The sequence below is a fragment of the Orbicella faveolata genome, unplaced genomic scaffold (genome assembly GCF_042242905.1).
Source record: "Orbicella faveolata isolate gen_17 unplaced genomic scaffold, um_ofav_v1 contig_1, whole genome shotgun sequence".
NCBI classification, from domain to species: Eukaryota; Metazoa; Cnidaria; class Anthozoa; order Scleractinia; family Merulinidae; genus Orbicella; species Orbicella faveolata.
Genome location: NW_028301536.1, coordinates 9,697,501 through 9,713,291, shown reverse-complemented (window position 1 = coordinate 9,713,291; position 15,791 = coordinate 9,697,501). Strand labels below are relative to the sequence as shown.

At 41.9% G+C, this 15,791-nt stretch overlaps 2 protein-coding genes and 2 pseudogenes across 5 annotated transcripts in view; 3 read left to right on the top strand and 1 right to left on the bottom strand.

The window, feature by feature from the left end:
• The window catches only part of LOC110056277 (fidgetin-like protein 1), a 205,724-nt gene that overhangs the window by 127,160 nt on the left and 62,773 nt on the right, over positions 1–15,791 (top strand). For all 4 annotated transcript variants that reach the window (XM_089288354.1, XM_089288350.1, XM_089288359.1 and 1 more), the window contains one exon: positions 490–569. In XM_089288354.1, coding sequence (XP_089144480.1) covers positions 490–569 — 80 coding nt within the window. The remainder of the gene's footprint in view (positions 1–489; positions 570–15,791) is intronic.
• LOC149118005 (uncharacterized) overlaps positions 2,699–15,791 on the top strand; it is a 14,829-nt gene continuing 1,736 nt past the window's right edge. The window contains exons 1-4 of the mRNA XM_089283050.1: positions 2,699–6,822; positions 6,925–6,977; positions 8,142–8,325; positions 8,519–15,791. The exon at positions 8,519–15,791 is cut by the window's right edge and continues 1,736 nt beyond it. Of these exons, the coding sequence (XP_089139176.1) occupies positions 6,554–6,822; positions 6,925–6,977; positions 8,142–8,325; positions 8,519–8,951 (939 nt within the window). The 5' untranslated portion in view covers positions 2,699–6,553 and the 3' untranslated portion in view covers positions 8,952–15,791. The remainder of the gene's footprint in view (positions 6,823–6,924; positions 6,978–8,141; positions 8,326–8,518) is intronic.
• Positions 6,917–7,813, bottom strand: LOC149118007 (uncharacterized; annotated as a pseudogene).
• Positions 12,246–15,791, top strand: part of LOC149118006 (uncharacterized) — a 5,282-nt pseudogene continuing 1,736 nt past the window's right edge.

The following is a 15,791-nucleotide window of genomic DNA, read 5'->3' as shown; positions in this document are numbered from 1 at the left end:
GTGGATATCAGTTTGCCCCAAATATAGAGTGATATTTTAAGAAATGTTCATGTCGTGTAGAGGTAACGGGTAAATTTAGGAAAGTACCGGGAAGCCATGTCTGTTAATGATTATTAATAAGTATGGTTAGTTTTTAGTCTTTTCTAAATATTCATCATTTGCCAATTTTGCACCAGCTAAAGATCACAGTTGATAAATGTGTCAATTCCAAACACTTACCCAATAGGTAACTCTTTTTATCCATGGAGCTTATGATTCTGATAGTTGTTATCATGATTAACATGCTATTTATACGCCATGAAGGTCTCTTGGACATTCTTTATCTCTCCTAAATTGTCTTGTGCAGCAAAACCTTGATGAACATGCATCTTCCATCAGCCATTTCAGGTGGTGCTTACTGCGTCACTTGTGACACAAGGTGTTAGTATTGCTGTAACTGTATCTCATTTTGCGTTTTAACAAAAACATGTCTTTTCTTTCTCCCAAAAGTGACATTTTCAAGGGTTTGCGTGGTCCTCCAAAGGGGATCTTATTATTTGGGCCTCCAGGAACTGGAAAAACATTAATTGGTAAATATGAATTGTTCATATCTTCATATGTGATAGTACATTGGACAAAACTGGTCTGGATCTACGTCTTACTACAAAAGTTTAAAACAACTAGCTGATGCAAGTAATTATGTGATATTCCTAAACTTAATTAAATTCCACGCATGAAAAGTTACAGGTATTTTCATATATCAATGAAACAAGCAAGCCTTGCATTACAGTGCATCCAAATTTGGTAACTGAATCACAAACAGATGCAAAATCATTTGACTTTTGAGAGAAAATAGTCACATTTGACATGTTGTGCGCAGAACATTGTTATGTGTTTATGGATATTTTGTCAAAAGTTGACATGAAAGCGGGAGAAAGATGTTACAACTTATTTGAAATGTGATAATGTCTTCAGACATTCATCTTCTTTAAGCTGTTGATCTTGCCACAATATCAGTCTTCCACCTGTTCTGAAGATTCCAGCCTATAGCTCACACTTCGCACAAGCCACAAAATGCTGCTGTGTTTAATAAAGCGTTGTCGTCCAAGAACGTCAGACACTGCTCTTTGCGTCTCTCAGAAAGTTGCTGGACTTGTCTCTGGGCTCATCCATCAGGCACTACCATTTTCTCACATTTTCTTGCATGACAGCTTGAAATTACTCCATTGGGTTTGCCTTGTGGCCCTTTGATGGTAGCATCACAACTTGAATCTTTGATTCTCTAAACCGCTGATGTATTACAAGATTATAGTGCTGTTTATTTGGATTATTGTACCTTTCTCTTGCTTATGGCAGTGTATCAGGTTCAAAATTCAAAGGTTTTAATTGTCCCTGAATCCTTAATTTCGTCTATACAGATTTACTAATACAAGTACTTACAATAAATTGGTCAAAAGTTTGGATTCATTTAACTCTTGAATTCATCAAGTTACTCAATTCATTTTATTTACTACAAATATTGCTGTGAAAATAAGTTTCTAAAGGTGTCTACGAAACGAAGACCTAAGACCTAAGACCCAAAAATGAAGACTTGTTTTTGTACAGGCCTATCAAACCAGAGACAGTCAAACCGGGTCAACGTTTTTCTTCAGACACCAACTGACGCAAAATCAATGGGTCTTCGTTTTGTAGATAAGGCCAGCTCAAACTACAAAAGGAAGACCCTTGTTTAAATGCTTTGTTTGTCGTCAGCTGACGCGAAATCAATGGGGTCTTCGTTTTGTAGATAAGGCCAGCTCGAACTACAAAACGAACACCCTTGCTTAGATGCTTTCAAATGCTTTGTTCAAGTGTTATGCAATATCGCGGACCTTCGAGTGTCGAGGCAGCTTATTGTGGACTGTGGTGGATCAGTTGTTTATTTATGTCCTCCGTTTCATTGTTTCGGAAGTGAAAATGCCCTGAAGCAGTTTGCCCAAACAAATACTGTCTACTTTATTAACTGCGTGGCCATGAGCAAGGCACAGTTCATGGTTTACCCGTGGTTTATTTATTTATTTTTTTTTAGTTTCGTCGGTGACCAGACTCAAACTTCCACTCGGCCAAATTTGGAATGACGCAACCTGTGATGTTTACTCACCAAAAGCTGTTGAAACATTAATACAAGGACAATGTTACGGATATTGTTTTCTTCACTTTGGGTAAAATATATTTTCTTTTGGTTTTATCGAAGCGTTGGATTCGAAGGGAAATAATAAATACGCTAAAAAAAGGTATTACATCAGCCATGGAATGCGCTGTCGTTGCAGCTTTCACTTTCTCTATGTGGCAAATAAAATCGTGTTTACTTTGCAAGTTTATTTCGGCAGAAGCAACAGTCATTAATTTATTTGCAATTTTTCAAGAATTTCTTGTGGTTTTAGGCGAATGAGGTAAATTCTTTGGCTGTGTCATCGCAGCGAGTTCGGTGATCAGAAGGAAAATTAAATATTTGCAAGCCAAGCAAAGAACATGTCAGAACTTGAACTCTTAAAATTGACACTGTGATATATCTGTCCGTAAAACCCTGATTGGCCGTTTTTATACTACAAGACACATCCGTCCAGAAGGATAATGCGTCCTCGCCATTTTTATACTAAAGACACATTATCCGTCTGGACGAACTTGGGCAAACATTTGTAGTTCGTCTGGTTATACATCTCTAGTATAATGACGGGCACAAGACGTATTATGCGTCTAGATGAACTATACTTCGAAATTCATCTTGAACGACGAACTAGGAGAGACAGTTCATCCAGATGTGCCCATCTTTATACTAGAGATGCATAACCAGACAAACTGCAATTGTTTGCCCAAGTTCGTCCAGACGGATAATGCATCTTTAGTATAACTAGTGAGACAATCTCAGATAGTGCAGAGTGTGATTTACGGCTCTGATGTAGTAGTCACACAGGTCCTCACCCCTGCTGTTCTCTCCTGTGGTAGTCAACTAGGCCTTTTCACTTTTGCAGAATATGAGTGGACGAAAACTTGATAAGACATAATCTTAGCCGTGTGTATGTTTCATGTTTGTGTTTTGCCCCCCAAAAAAACTTACAATTGCCATTTGTCAAGATGGTTTTAAATTTATTGTGGTATTTTATCTTGAGTGTCGTTCATTTTGTAGCATTACTTTTCACACCAACGTTTGTAATTTGATACTTTTGTTTTCCTCGCCATCATATGCAACAAGATACCTTTGTTTCCACGAAAATATAACAAAGATGTGTATTTTTTAACTTACTGCTGGAGATAAATGGAATATAAAAGTTAAATATCTACTGAAAAGTTGAAGAGGAACGATTTTGTTTTATTCAAAACATAAATTTTCATTTCACCGATAAACAAGAATTAATCTAATTATCAAATAGTCATGTCGATTCATGGAATAGTGTGTTCCAATTCTGTTGCCATCTGAGTTGGTGTAAACAATAAAACCACATCAAGCTAACACACAATGCTATTGAGTAATACAACTGAGGAGCGTTTCAACGAGAAGTATTGAAGGTAGAGATCTTTACTTGACCGAAATTATATCCCACATTGTTGAGTGAGTCACCTCATCGACTGATTTAAAGATTATATTTCTAGCAGACTACATAACAAAGTAATTGATCCTGATGGGGGAATTCACTCCAATAAAAAGCAGTTCGAGAATAATGGCAATGATCGTGGTAACAAGTACAACAAGTAGTTGAGTGGCCCAAGGAAGGCTGAACCTTAAGCCTAGACAAAACTTCGATGTTTCAACATTGTTTTATCTTTTCTTACCTATCTGGAGGGAGAAACAGCGAAGAGAAAAGACGAGGCGCATTTAAAAGTAAACGAGAGGGATGCGCTTTGTTTAAGGCTTCGCATGTCTTTGATGTAAAATTTAATAGCTCTCATGATGATTTCTGCTTTTTTGATGCAAGAGTTAAGGCTTCTATGACCAGGATTAAGATCTATAGAACAAAAGTTTGACAGAATAAGACGGGCGAAGTGATATCTGCTCAATGCACGTGTAAAGCTGGTGTTGTGAAACTTATTAGCCCACATGGGGTTTTTGTTTATGTATTGTTTGTACAGAGTTCCAGTGACATTTATGATTGACAGTTGATCACAGTGCTTTCAAGATTATATCGCATGTGTTTTTATGATTGAGTTAGTTGTGAATACGAGTCATCGACTAAACAAGTTTCGATAGTCTAATGGATTGCGAGATTTCTTATTCAATGCAATGGTGCCCAACGTGGGGCAGTGACCTTGACACTAATGAGGAATGGCCGAAAAACTAGTGCGCACCCGCGCCAAACGTGGTGGAAATTGAAGTGTAATGACAAAACTTATAAACGAAGCAGATGATATTCTACAAGCTGATGAAATGGACTGTTCGTTCGTCCATCAGCAGACGCTGGAGTTTATGCACCGCATTCACCGGGGAGTTCAGGTACGACTTTTCAAATACCAAGTAACAGTAACATTAGCACAGTCACTTATCCGAATTTGGCTAATCCCATGACCACTCAACCGAGAGCAAAATTACCGAAACTAATTTTGCTGAAATTCAGAGGACATGTTACGCAATGGCAAGGTTTCTGGGACAGTTACAACAGCTCCATACACACCAATCCACAACTGAGTCAGATTGATAAGTTTAATCACCTGCATTCACTCTTGGAGGGGCAAGCAGCATGTTCAAGACAAGGTCTAACTAGATCTGAAGCCAACTACAACTCTGCGATCAATCTATTACATACAGTACTGTGCAAAAGTAATGAGAGCGAAATGGGCGAATTTCGTTCTTTGTCTCTGGAAAGTTCATCCAAAAATTCAAGCGTCTTTTCGAATGTCTTGAGCATTATTTCTTTAAAACAAAGGACAAAAATTTGCGGCATTTTCAAGACCAGAACGACAATTCTTTACCAGAGGGTTCATTCCCCTTGCAGTATGCGAAATATCGCAGTGCAGTGTGCTGACCAGTATCGAGCCATCAATGTACCATTCTCTTGTGAACAATTGCGGTCACGTTGACGCTTTACTCCTCTATAAAATTTGCTGTTGTTAATGTGTTAATCCATCTTTCATGGCAAAGAATGTAGAGAATTTCAATCCTTTGATCGTTTTCAATGACACGAACTCGCTAACTTAAGCTTTGCCATGTCACTGTGCCAGCAAGGCAGGTACAAAAGTTGGACCGCTACTCCGGGTAAACTTGGATGAAAGTAAAATTCTTAATAAGGGCTTACTTAAGGCCTACTTCACCTCAAAATTCATCCAAAGTGACATCAAATTCAGTGATCGATGGACAAGCAGACTTGTTGTTTATCTAGTGCCAGGTCTCCACGTGCCCAGTCCCCTCAGCTGTTATCACGTTCGCCGAGTTCTTGTCTGCCTGCCATGATGGATAGTATATTATTCACAACAATCCCTCTTTATTTCACACTCGTAAATAAGAGATGGAGATGTGCGACCGCGCTTGAGCATGTTGGAAGTGCAAAGAAACAGGATTAGGGAAGGAAAAGTGCAGAGATGTTCGGATGGCACATGCAAAAGGGAAAGACACGGTATCCGGTCGTTTCGCAAATGAGTTGTTTTGCCAACGTCTCAGTCGCCAACACCTTAGGTTGATTCGCCAACGTCCTAAGTCGCTTCACCAACGTCCTACTGTTCAATTCACCAACGTCTAAATAAAAGTTTACCTTCACTTGTGTGTGTTTTCATTCATTTCAATACCTCACCTAGAATTATTTTCCATGCAAGAGCACCTCATTGTTTACAACGACAGTTCTCTGCAACACTAGCCCTCCCGCTAAGATTTTTTTTTGTATGAACACTAACGGGGGGAGGAAGTGTAACTGATTTATAACAATCAATACAGCATGAATGTTACTAAGACTACGAGTTAAAAAGTCTTCAGCCGAGTTAAACAGATCTGTAAAAGACTGACCTGAATAGTTTGATAATAGCTTTGAACCTTCGACGGTAATATCGCAAGGTTGCGCAGAGCCTGGGTTCATTGTGGCTGCACCGCGAGTACTTCCGCAAGTAGCATTTCTTGTTCAATGAAAACAGCTTGGCAAACAGACCATTTGAGCTTGCGAGCTTTAAGACTGCAACAAACAAAGTGATATCAGCTTTCTCTGGACATAAGCAAGGTAAGTTTGTGAGAAAAGGCTTTGAGATATTACTATCACTCACGATGATACTAACGTTTTTATCGCGCACGTTCTTGTTTTGCTCTGGCTTAATTCATCTTACTACTGGGAATCGATGGGAAACTTAAGGAACAGAGCGAATTTTGCTACAAAGTTTGAAGGAAAATTCGAGGAGAGCAAATTTTCGCTCGAAAAATCGGGCCAAATTGTCAGTAGACACGCTGCTCAAAAATTTGCATGGACTAAAACAATGGGCAGCGGGAAAATTCGTGAACAAAACTTCGCCATTGTTCGTCGAAAAGCCCCAAAATTCGCGAATTTCGTCGAATTACGCTCTCATTACTTCTGCACAATACTGTAGGCGGTTTGGCAAGCCCCAGAACATCATCTCTAAACACATGGACGAGATGCTTAAGATTCCAGGGTGTGTCAACGACAACGCCTCCAAGCTTCCACTTGGTTACGATAGGACAAGCATCAACATATGTGGTTTAGAGTCATTGGGTGTTAGTTCTAGTCAATATGGAAGTTTGTTAATTCCCGTGATAATGTCAAAGTTACCACCCAAAATCAGAATTCAGGTTGCCAGAAATACAGCACACAAGGTCTGGGAAATGTCCGACTTATTAGAAGTTATAATAAAATGTATTATCGTTTGTCTCACGATGTAGTCACTTGAGATGTAGATCGCGATGTTTCGACTGCTTACTGCTAGTCTTCTTCAGGCAATAAGGTCGACTGATTGCTCAGTATCATTTATATTACAAAGGTCGGCTGTGATTGGTGCATTACAATCCTCCTATTATTCCATTGTTCCAGCGAGTATCTTTTCCCTCAGTGGTCCGCTGTTGTACCGTTCTCTTGTTGTGTATTTTGATTGTGGGCACCCATGCTTCAGGAATTTCAATTCCACTATCCCTGTTGATGTTATTAGGGTGAAGTCTTATGTCAATAGCTTCCTTGACCCTACGTGTGTACCAGTGAGGATCTCGATCAATAAACTTGACCTCATTCCAGATAGGATAGTGGCCGGTCTCGTGGGTGTGTTCAGAAATGGCGGAGGTCTGGGTTCGGGCGAGTCGTATATCCCTGTCATGTCGTTTGATCCTCTCCTGCATAGATCTCCCAGTTTCCCCGATGTAGACTTTGCCAGGCTCACAGGGAATCCTGTAGACAACACCATCCTGTTTAGCCGGGTTGACAGTGTCTTTTGGTCGCACTAAGTGTGACCGAAGTGTTGTGTCAGACTTAAAGACAGTACAAATGCCTTGTTCTAGGCAGAGGCAGAGAGACTCCAAAACTCCTTGAACATAAGGTAAAACAGCAGTGGATTTAAATTCTGCGACGGGCTCTCTCCTTGGGGTTGTTTGTGCCTTTGTGATCTTCTGTACAAAAGAGGAGGGATATCCGTTAGAAACAAGTACAAATGACATATCTTTCTTCTCTCCAGTGATTACTGATGATTTGGTCACGAGACGTTTAGCCTGATCATACAGACACTTCACAATACCACACTTTACTGACTGAGGGTGGTGAGAATCATACGCTAGGTATTGATCAGTATGTGTTGGTTTCCTGTAGACACTGGTGGTAAGGCGGCCATCAGGTTCTCTGTAAACTGACATGTCGAGAAAGGCGATCTTGCTCTTATTCTCAATCTATATGGTGAAACGGATTGATGGTTGTTGACTGTTTAGGTGTTGCAGGAAGACGTCAACTCTATCCTGATCCAGGATGGTGAAAGTATCTTCTACATCACGTTTTCAGATCTTATGCTTGCAAGGTGCAGACTCTATTGCTTGTTCACCATGGAAATAATAGGAGGATCGAAATGCACCAATCACAGAGTGGTTCATGTAGCAAGAACTGCTGCTGATGCAATGGCAACCAACATCAGTCAACTTGCCACCAATCAATTTCCAAACAGCATGATTCATCTGCCCCAAACAAAACTTCGCAGGAAATGCACAACACAACTCTTGTAAGCCACACAACAGAACCCACAGCTACTACAAACGACAACTACTGCTAGTTCTGGAATGAAAGGAACAGTCTTGCTGCAAACTGCTCGGGCTGTTGCCACTAATGAAGACGGGATGAAATCAACCAACGTCCAGATTTTATTCGATAATGGAAGCCAACACTCTTATGTTACCAACATGTTAAAGTCGTGACTCAGTCTCAAGCCTCTGAGGAAAGAAACGCTACATTTGAACACATTTGGAGAACAACAATATCGCACACAAGACTGTGATGTGGTGAAAGTCCATTTGGGTAAGGCTGGTTGTGAAGAAATCGAAATTTGCACTCTTGGTTTCCCAGTGATATGTTCGTCATTGCCAAACAAGATTGACGTAAGACAGCTTAGAATTTGCTTATGAATTCAATGAACACGGCGATGAATCGATAGACATTCTCATTGGATCCAATTGTTATTGGAACGCAGTGAATGGCGAGGCAGTAAAGAGTAAACTGGGTTGGCTTTTGTCTGGACCCACCAGAGAGAGAATCTCGAGCAATCATATTAGTTCTCATCTAGCGATTACAGGGGAGTTAAACTCATTGTATTACACGAACAAACATGACAAACTTTTGAACACTATCAAGGACTTTTGGAAAACCGAATTGATCGGAATCAAGGAGCAACTCAGCACAGGAGTGACAGAAGGCGCTGATTTTCTAAGGGATCCAAGCTACGATGGAAAGCGATACGAAGTGGGTCTACCCTGGAAGGAAGATTGCATGCCTTCTTCCAACAATTATCAGATGTGCTCATCACGACTGAAATCCTTATGACAAAAAGTGAGCCAAAAACCTGCACTGTTAAGCAAATACAACAACATTCAAGAACAGGAGAAAAATGGAATCATCAAACGAGCAGAACAACTTTGCAGTAATGAAGAAATCAACAAAGGGATTCATTTTTTGCCACATCGTACAGTAGTCCGCAAGGAACAGGAAACAACGAAGGTCCACATCATCTATGACGGGTCTGCAAAATCTTCAAAACATGGAAGATCGCTGAGCGACTGTTTGGAAACAGGGCCAAATCTCATCCTACATATCTTTGATATGTTAGCAAAATTCTAATGGAACAGTGTTGGCCTCACAGCTGACATCGAGAAAGCGTTTTTGAATGTTGGAGTCAAGAAAGAGGATCGAGACATGCTTTGATTTCTGTGGTTTAAAGACCCCACAGCGGAAACTCCCGAAATGATACAGTTCAGGTTCAGTCGTTTAGTGTTTGAACTAAGCGCCTCGCTTTCTATTTTGTGCTCCACAATCAAGCATCCTTTGAAGTTCTACAGACAAAGCAAACTGGAAATGGCAGAAATGCTCAAAAATTCCCTGTACGTGGATGACTTAATCACTGGGGATGACAATGAGAAGGCCGCCTTTGCTATTTACAAGAAATCAAAAGTGATAATGGCTGAAGGTGGATTTCGTCTCAGAAAGTGGAATTCCAACTCGGCAAGTTTAATCGAAGAAATTGCGAAATTCGAAGTGTCGAATGATCAAACTCCAGCAAGTCAGCAAACATGCGATTTTCCAGGTGTTACTAAAGAAGATGACGAGTCCTATGCAAAATCAAGCACCAGATTGAGCAGCCCAACTTCAAGTGACGGAATTACAGTCAAAGTTCTAGGAATTAACTGGGACATTGCTAACGACGAAATATTCATTAACTTTGCCGATTTGTACGAATATGGAAAGTCACTTCTGGTTAGCAAGCGATCGTGCTCAAACTCACCGTCAAGGTTTTCGACCCTTTAGGATTTCTCAGTCCTTTAGTCATTCGATTGAAGATATTGTTTCAAGTTTTATGCAGTGAGAAGGTCAACTGGTATCAGCCACTACGAGGAGAAATGAACCAAACTTGAAACTCAATATTCAAAGAATTGAAACCACTGGGGTATGTCAGAATACCAAGTTGCTATTTTTATCCAGGGTTTTCAAAGATTGATGTACATGTACAACTCCACGCTTTTAGCAATGCATCAGAGAGAGCCTACGCAGCCGTCGTGTACATTCAAGTTGTATACAGTGATGGTCGCATCGAGACAAGATTGGTCGCAAGCAAGACTATAGTCTTGCCTATCAAAAAGCAAACTATCCCTTGTTTGAAATTGCTTGGAGCTGTCATTTTGTCACAACTCGCAACAACCATATTGAAAGCGCTAGCAAAACAAGTGAATCAAATAATTTATTGGGTCGATTCAAAAACTGTGCTTTGCTGGATTCAAAACGATAAGCATCGGAAACAATACTTCAAACATTGTGTAGACAAGATCCGACAGTTGACAGCAAAGAGAGATTGAAGACATTGTCCTGGAGAATCGAGTAACGAAGAAGAGGATCACGGACTTAACTCAACAGGAATCAGCTGAGCTGAGTCGCTTTGGATAAGAACAGTACAAGCCAGTTCGTTCAAAGATGAACTCAAGTTCGTACAAAAACAATGCCAACCAAAACCTCGATGTGTGGAACAATTTGGTCTGTTTTTGGACAAAAAGAAATTGCTAAGATGTCAAGGACAGCTCAATAATGCAACCCTATCATCAGACAACAAGAATCCTATACTCCTGCCTTCCAAGCATCCTTATGTGGAATCGATAATTCTTCAAACTCATGACAAAGTCTAGCACAGCTCAGTCAACAACATGCTAACAACCTTTCGTGAAAGATTTTGGATTCTACAGGGGAGACAGGCAGTGAAGTGCATTTTGAAACATTGCATTACTTGTCCAAGACTCGAAGGCCTGCCGTTCTCAAGTTACAATGTTCCCGACTTACCAAGTGTTTGCGTCTCCGAAAATCCACCATTTACACATACCGGAGTACACTTTGCTGGGCCTTTTTTCATTTGTGGAAAATCGATTACTGAAAGCAACAACAATAAGTGCTATGTTTGTTTATTTACATGCACTTAAACAAGAGCTGTACACCTTGAACTTAAGCGAAATCTTTTTTTCTTACGCAAAATCTTACTGTTGAGTCTTTCCTGCTGGCATTTCGCCGCTTTACAAGTTGTCGGGGACTGCTTGCAACTTTAATGTCTGATGAAAACGTTCCAAGTATCCTCCAAAGAAATTGTCAAGATTGCACGATCGAAAGAAGTCTTGCATTATTTAGCCATCAATGGTGTCAGCTGGAGATTTATAGTCGAAAAGGCTCCTTGGTGGCTTCAGGGAGAGATTAATCCGGAGTGTCAAGCGATGTATGAAGAAGTCCATTGGCAGAACCACCTTATCCTATGATGACTTAAGCACCTTGCTTGTTGAGATTGAATCTGTGGTTAACTCAAGACCTCTCACTTACGGGCGACGAGTAACCAATACTCTGTATGACAGTCATTTTGAGGTTATCAGCACCAACGAATCGCTTACGCGAAGAGCAAGACATCGCCACATCTTATTAACCAATTCACTGGCCAATGGAGGAAAACCTATTTGTTGAGTCTCTGAGAGAGACACGCAAGTCACAAAGAATGGAAAGGGAGCTGATATAGCCAGCGGAGATGTAGTCATTCTCAAGAATGATACATCAAACAGAATGTTCTGGAAATTGGCGAAAGTGGAGGAGCTTTTGCCTGCAAAGGATGGCAGTATCCGAGCTGCTATTGTCAAGGTCTCGAATGCAGATCATAATCCTTGCCTGTTAAAACGAAGTGCCAAACATCTCTTTCCACTTGAAGTCAACATCAACAATGACATTGACTGAACCGAAGAGTCTGAAGCCAAACCGACGAGCTTTCCCCCTGTTTGTGATACGCCAAACCCTTCTGCAAACACTAGACCACCTCACAATGCTGCGATGATGGGCGAACTTATGCAAAGATTTTGTACTTAAGACAAATTTTGTATTCAATTTTTTGTATGTTTGTTCACAAATATAACCCAAACCGGGGGAGTGTGTCGTGAAACTTATTAGCCCAAATGGAATTTTTGTTTATGTTTTGTTTGTACGGAGTTCAAAAGACATCTATGGTTGACAGTTAATCACGAGACTTTTAAGATTATATCGCATGTGCTTTTATGATTGAGTTAGTGTTGAATACGAGTCATCGAATAAACAAGTTTCAATAATCAAATGGATTGCGAGATTTCTTATTCAAAAGCTAGTGCTAACGGATATGGTAAACATGTTGGAGCATTATTATATACCATACTTGACTTCTCTGAAAGTGGCCTCAAGCAAATTTCCCCCAATACCTCTTGCACAGAGAAGCCTCGCAGTGGCATAAACCAGCGCAACGAACCTGGAATGTTCCAATTCTTTTCGAGGATATACTGATGATAAAGCATGATTGTGATGCAGACAAACAATAGAAGACTGAAAAAAGGATTCAAAGAAAAAATGAGAAAGAGGCATATTCATCATGTCCATCCTTTGCTCAACATGTTACGAGGGAGCAGATAATGGACCTGTGTAAAGAATTAAAAAAACTTGCAAAAGAAATCAAATGCAGTGATTATCAATTTGTTACAAGGCAATGATTGCGAACAAGTAACTGTGAAAAAGATAGATCATTTTGCCAAACATGCTGTTGATGTTGATCATGACTATGTTCCTGGAAAACATAAAAGAGATGCAACTTAGATGGAGTAAGATGCTTCTGAATGTGAATTAAATCAGCTTTTCATAGAAGATTCAATTCACTGTTCTGAGGGAAATGAGCGTGAGCCACTAGACATCAACTTTTCATCTGACTTAGTCACTTCCCATTCTGTAACAATTTCCAACTTACCTGAACCAGCGATGGAAACTGGCATTGCTATTATAAATGAAGAAAACTTGGAGGTTGCCGATGTTCAAAGTAATGATGATTTTACAATACCCAGTCCCTCGTAGAGTTACCCAGATGACTTGGATTTAAGTGAAGAAAACTTTATATTAGTCTGCGAAGAATGCATGAAATCCATCAAAATAACCAAAGATGGTATTTTAGCGTTCAAGACAGACGAACACTAATAATAACTAAACTCCGTTTATTCCGCTAACAACTCAGCACTCGAACAACAACGGCTTTCTCAACAAGGGCACGTGTTTACAATTGAGGGTATTGCTAAATCCCCCTCTAAGACCTAAATGTCTTATGGTAACGCAAGAATGTTCTAGAACTGTCACGCAAGGAATGTTGGGAGCACCACAGTACCCCCCTACCAGTCTGAGAGATAGTCCGAGAAATGTGCTGGTTGACGACTTGGGCGGCCTGCTCGGGTCAAGGTGGGTGGGTGAGAATGAACTTGAGTTGGAGTGCTAGTGTTCTCTCGAGGATCTGGAAGTGTTGGAGAATGTGGAGCAGAAACTTCAACTGGATGCTCAATAGGACCAGCATCATCCATCAGCTTAGCAGGCTTTAAACGGTCAACTGTGATTTCCTTGGTCTTGCCATTAATCTCCAGGGTAAAGTGTTTGTCAAAACGGCAGAGAACCCGAAAGGGACCATCATAAGGGCATGTTAGTGGAGGTTTGTGGCTGTCACGCCGCACATACATGTGGGTAGCTGTATGGAGGTCAGGAGGGAGATAAACATCACGACGACCATGCCATCTCGTAGGAACAAACTGGAGGTGCTGCATGGAAGAGCGCAGTCTTGACACGAATGAGGATGGGTCCTCGATAGTAGGGGCAGAGAAGAAGTCGCCTGGCAGATGGAGTGTTGTGCCATAAACCAATTCTGCGGACGTACATGACAGGTCCTCTTTGAGGGTGGCACGAATTCCAAGAAGGACCATAGGGAGGTCGTCAACCCAATTACTACCTGCCAATGGTGCTTTCAGGCCGGTTTTAAGGTGCCTGTGGAACCTCTCGACAAGACCATTTGCCTGTGGGTGGTACACTGTGATGCGGAGACGTGTGGCACCAAGAAGGTTCATTAGGGAATGCCAAAGATCCGATTTAAACTGCTGTCCCCGGTCAGAGGTTATCGTCGTCGGTACACCAAAGCGCGAGATCCAGCCCGTCAGAAGAGCAGAAGTGCAGGACTCAGCAGTGGCATCAGCCATCGGAATTGCCTCAGGCCAGCGAGTGTAGCGATCAATGCAAGTGAACAGGTAAGTGTAGCCCTTGGATAGAGGTAAGGGACCGACAATGTCCACATGAATACTATCAAAACGGCAGTCGGGTGGGGTGAAGGCCTTCAGCGGGGCTTTGACATGCCGTTGCACCTTGGATTGCTGACAATCATGGCAGGTACGGATCCAGCAGGCGATGTCCCGCTTCATATTTGGCCAGATGTACCGTTCGGATATGAGGCGATGAGAGGCTTTGATGCCCAGATGAGACAAAGAGTGCAGGTTGTCAAAGATGGCTCGATGCATCGTTAAGGGCACCAGAGGACGGGGACGACCTTGGGAGATATCACAAAGGAGAGTTCGTCCGGTGTGCGAAAGAGGAACCTGTGCAAGCTGCAATGAAGTGGAGGAGGTTGAAAGCTTGAGGAGCTCCCCATCTAGTTCTTGAGCAGAAGCAAGGGCTTCAAGGTCGATTGGGGATTGTTCCAGGGCAAGGACGTTGCATGACAGTGCATCAGCGACACGATTAGCTTGACCTTCGATATGGCGGATGTCTGATGTGAACTCGGAAATAAAGGCCAGGTGCCGCGCTTGTCGTGGTGAATGTCGTTCAGCACTGGAATGAAGTGCAAAGGTAAGAGGCTTGTGGTCCGTGTTGATATGGAACACACGGCCCTCTACAAAATACTGGAAATGTCGGACAGCTAGGTAAGCAGCCAACAGTTCACGATCAAAGGCACTGTATTTGAGTTCCGTAGGGCTCAACTTCTTCGAAAAGAAGGAGATAGGTCTCCATTGTCCATGAATGAACTGTTCAAGGACTGCTCCGACAGCGAGGTTTGATGCGTCGGTCGTGATGCAGGTGGCGGCATGTGGGTGAGGATGGACCAACATAACTGCCTCAGACAAGGCCACTTTGGCTGCGTCGAATGCTAGTTGACAGGAGGCAGTCCATGTGAAACTGTCCGCTGCAAGTGCCAGGTGTAGGGGCTGTAAGATCTCAGCACGCCTGGGGACAAAGCGGTGATAATAATTGATGAGGCCCACGAACTGGTGCAGTGCCTTCTTGTCTTGGGGAACTGGAAACGTGCAAACTGCTTCAACACGGGTAATGTGGGGACGAATACCAGCTGCGCTAATGGTATGGCTCAAGAAGTTCACTTCTGACTTGCCAAATTCGCATTTAGCTGGGTTGATGACAAGGCCGTGGTCAGATAAGCGCTGAAAGAGGGTCTGAAGATGTTGGAGGTGCTCAGCGAGGGAGGAGCTAGCAACCAAGATGTCATCCAGGTAGACAAAAACAAAGTCCAGGTCACGACATACATCGTCAATGAACCGCTGGAAGGTCTGGGCAGCATTTCTTAAGCCAAAAGTCATACGGCAGAACTCGAACAGACCAAATGGAGTGATAATGGCCGTCTTAGCGATGTCGTCCATGGTAACAGGAATCTGATGGTAGGCACGAACCAAGTCGATCTTGGAAAAGATGGTTTTACCAGCCAAATTGGATGCAAAATCTTGGATATGTGGAATGGGGTAGCGATCAGGAGTTGTGATGTCATTCAACCTGCGGTAGTCCCCGCATGGGCACCATTCGCCATTTCCTTTTGGGACCATG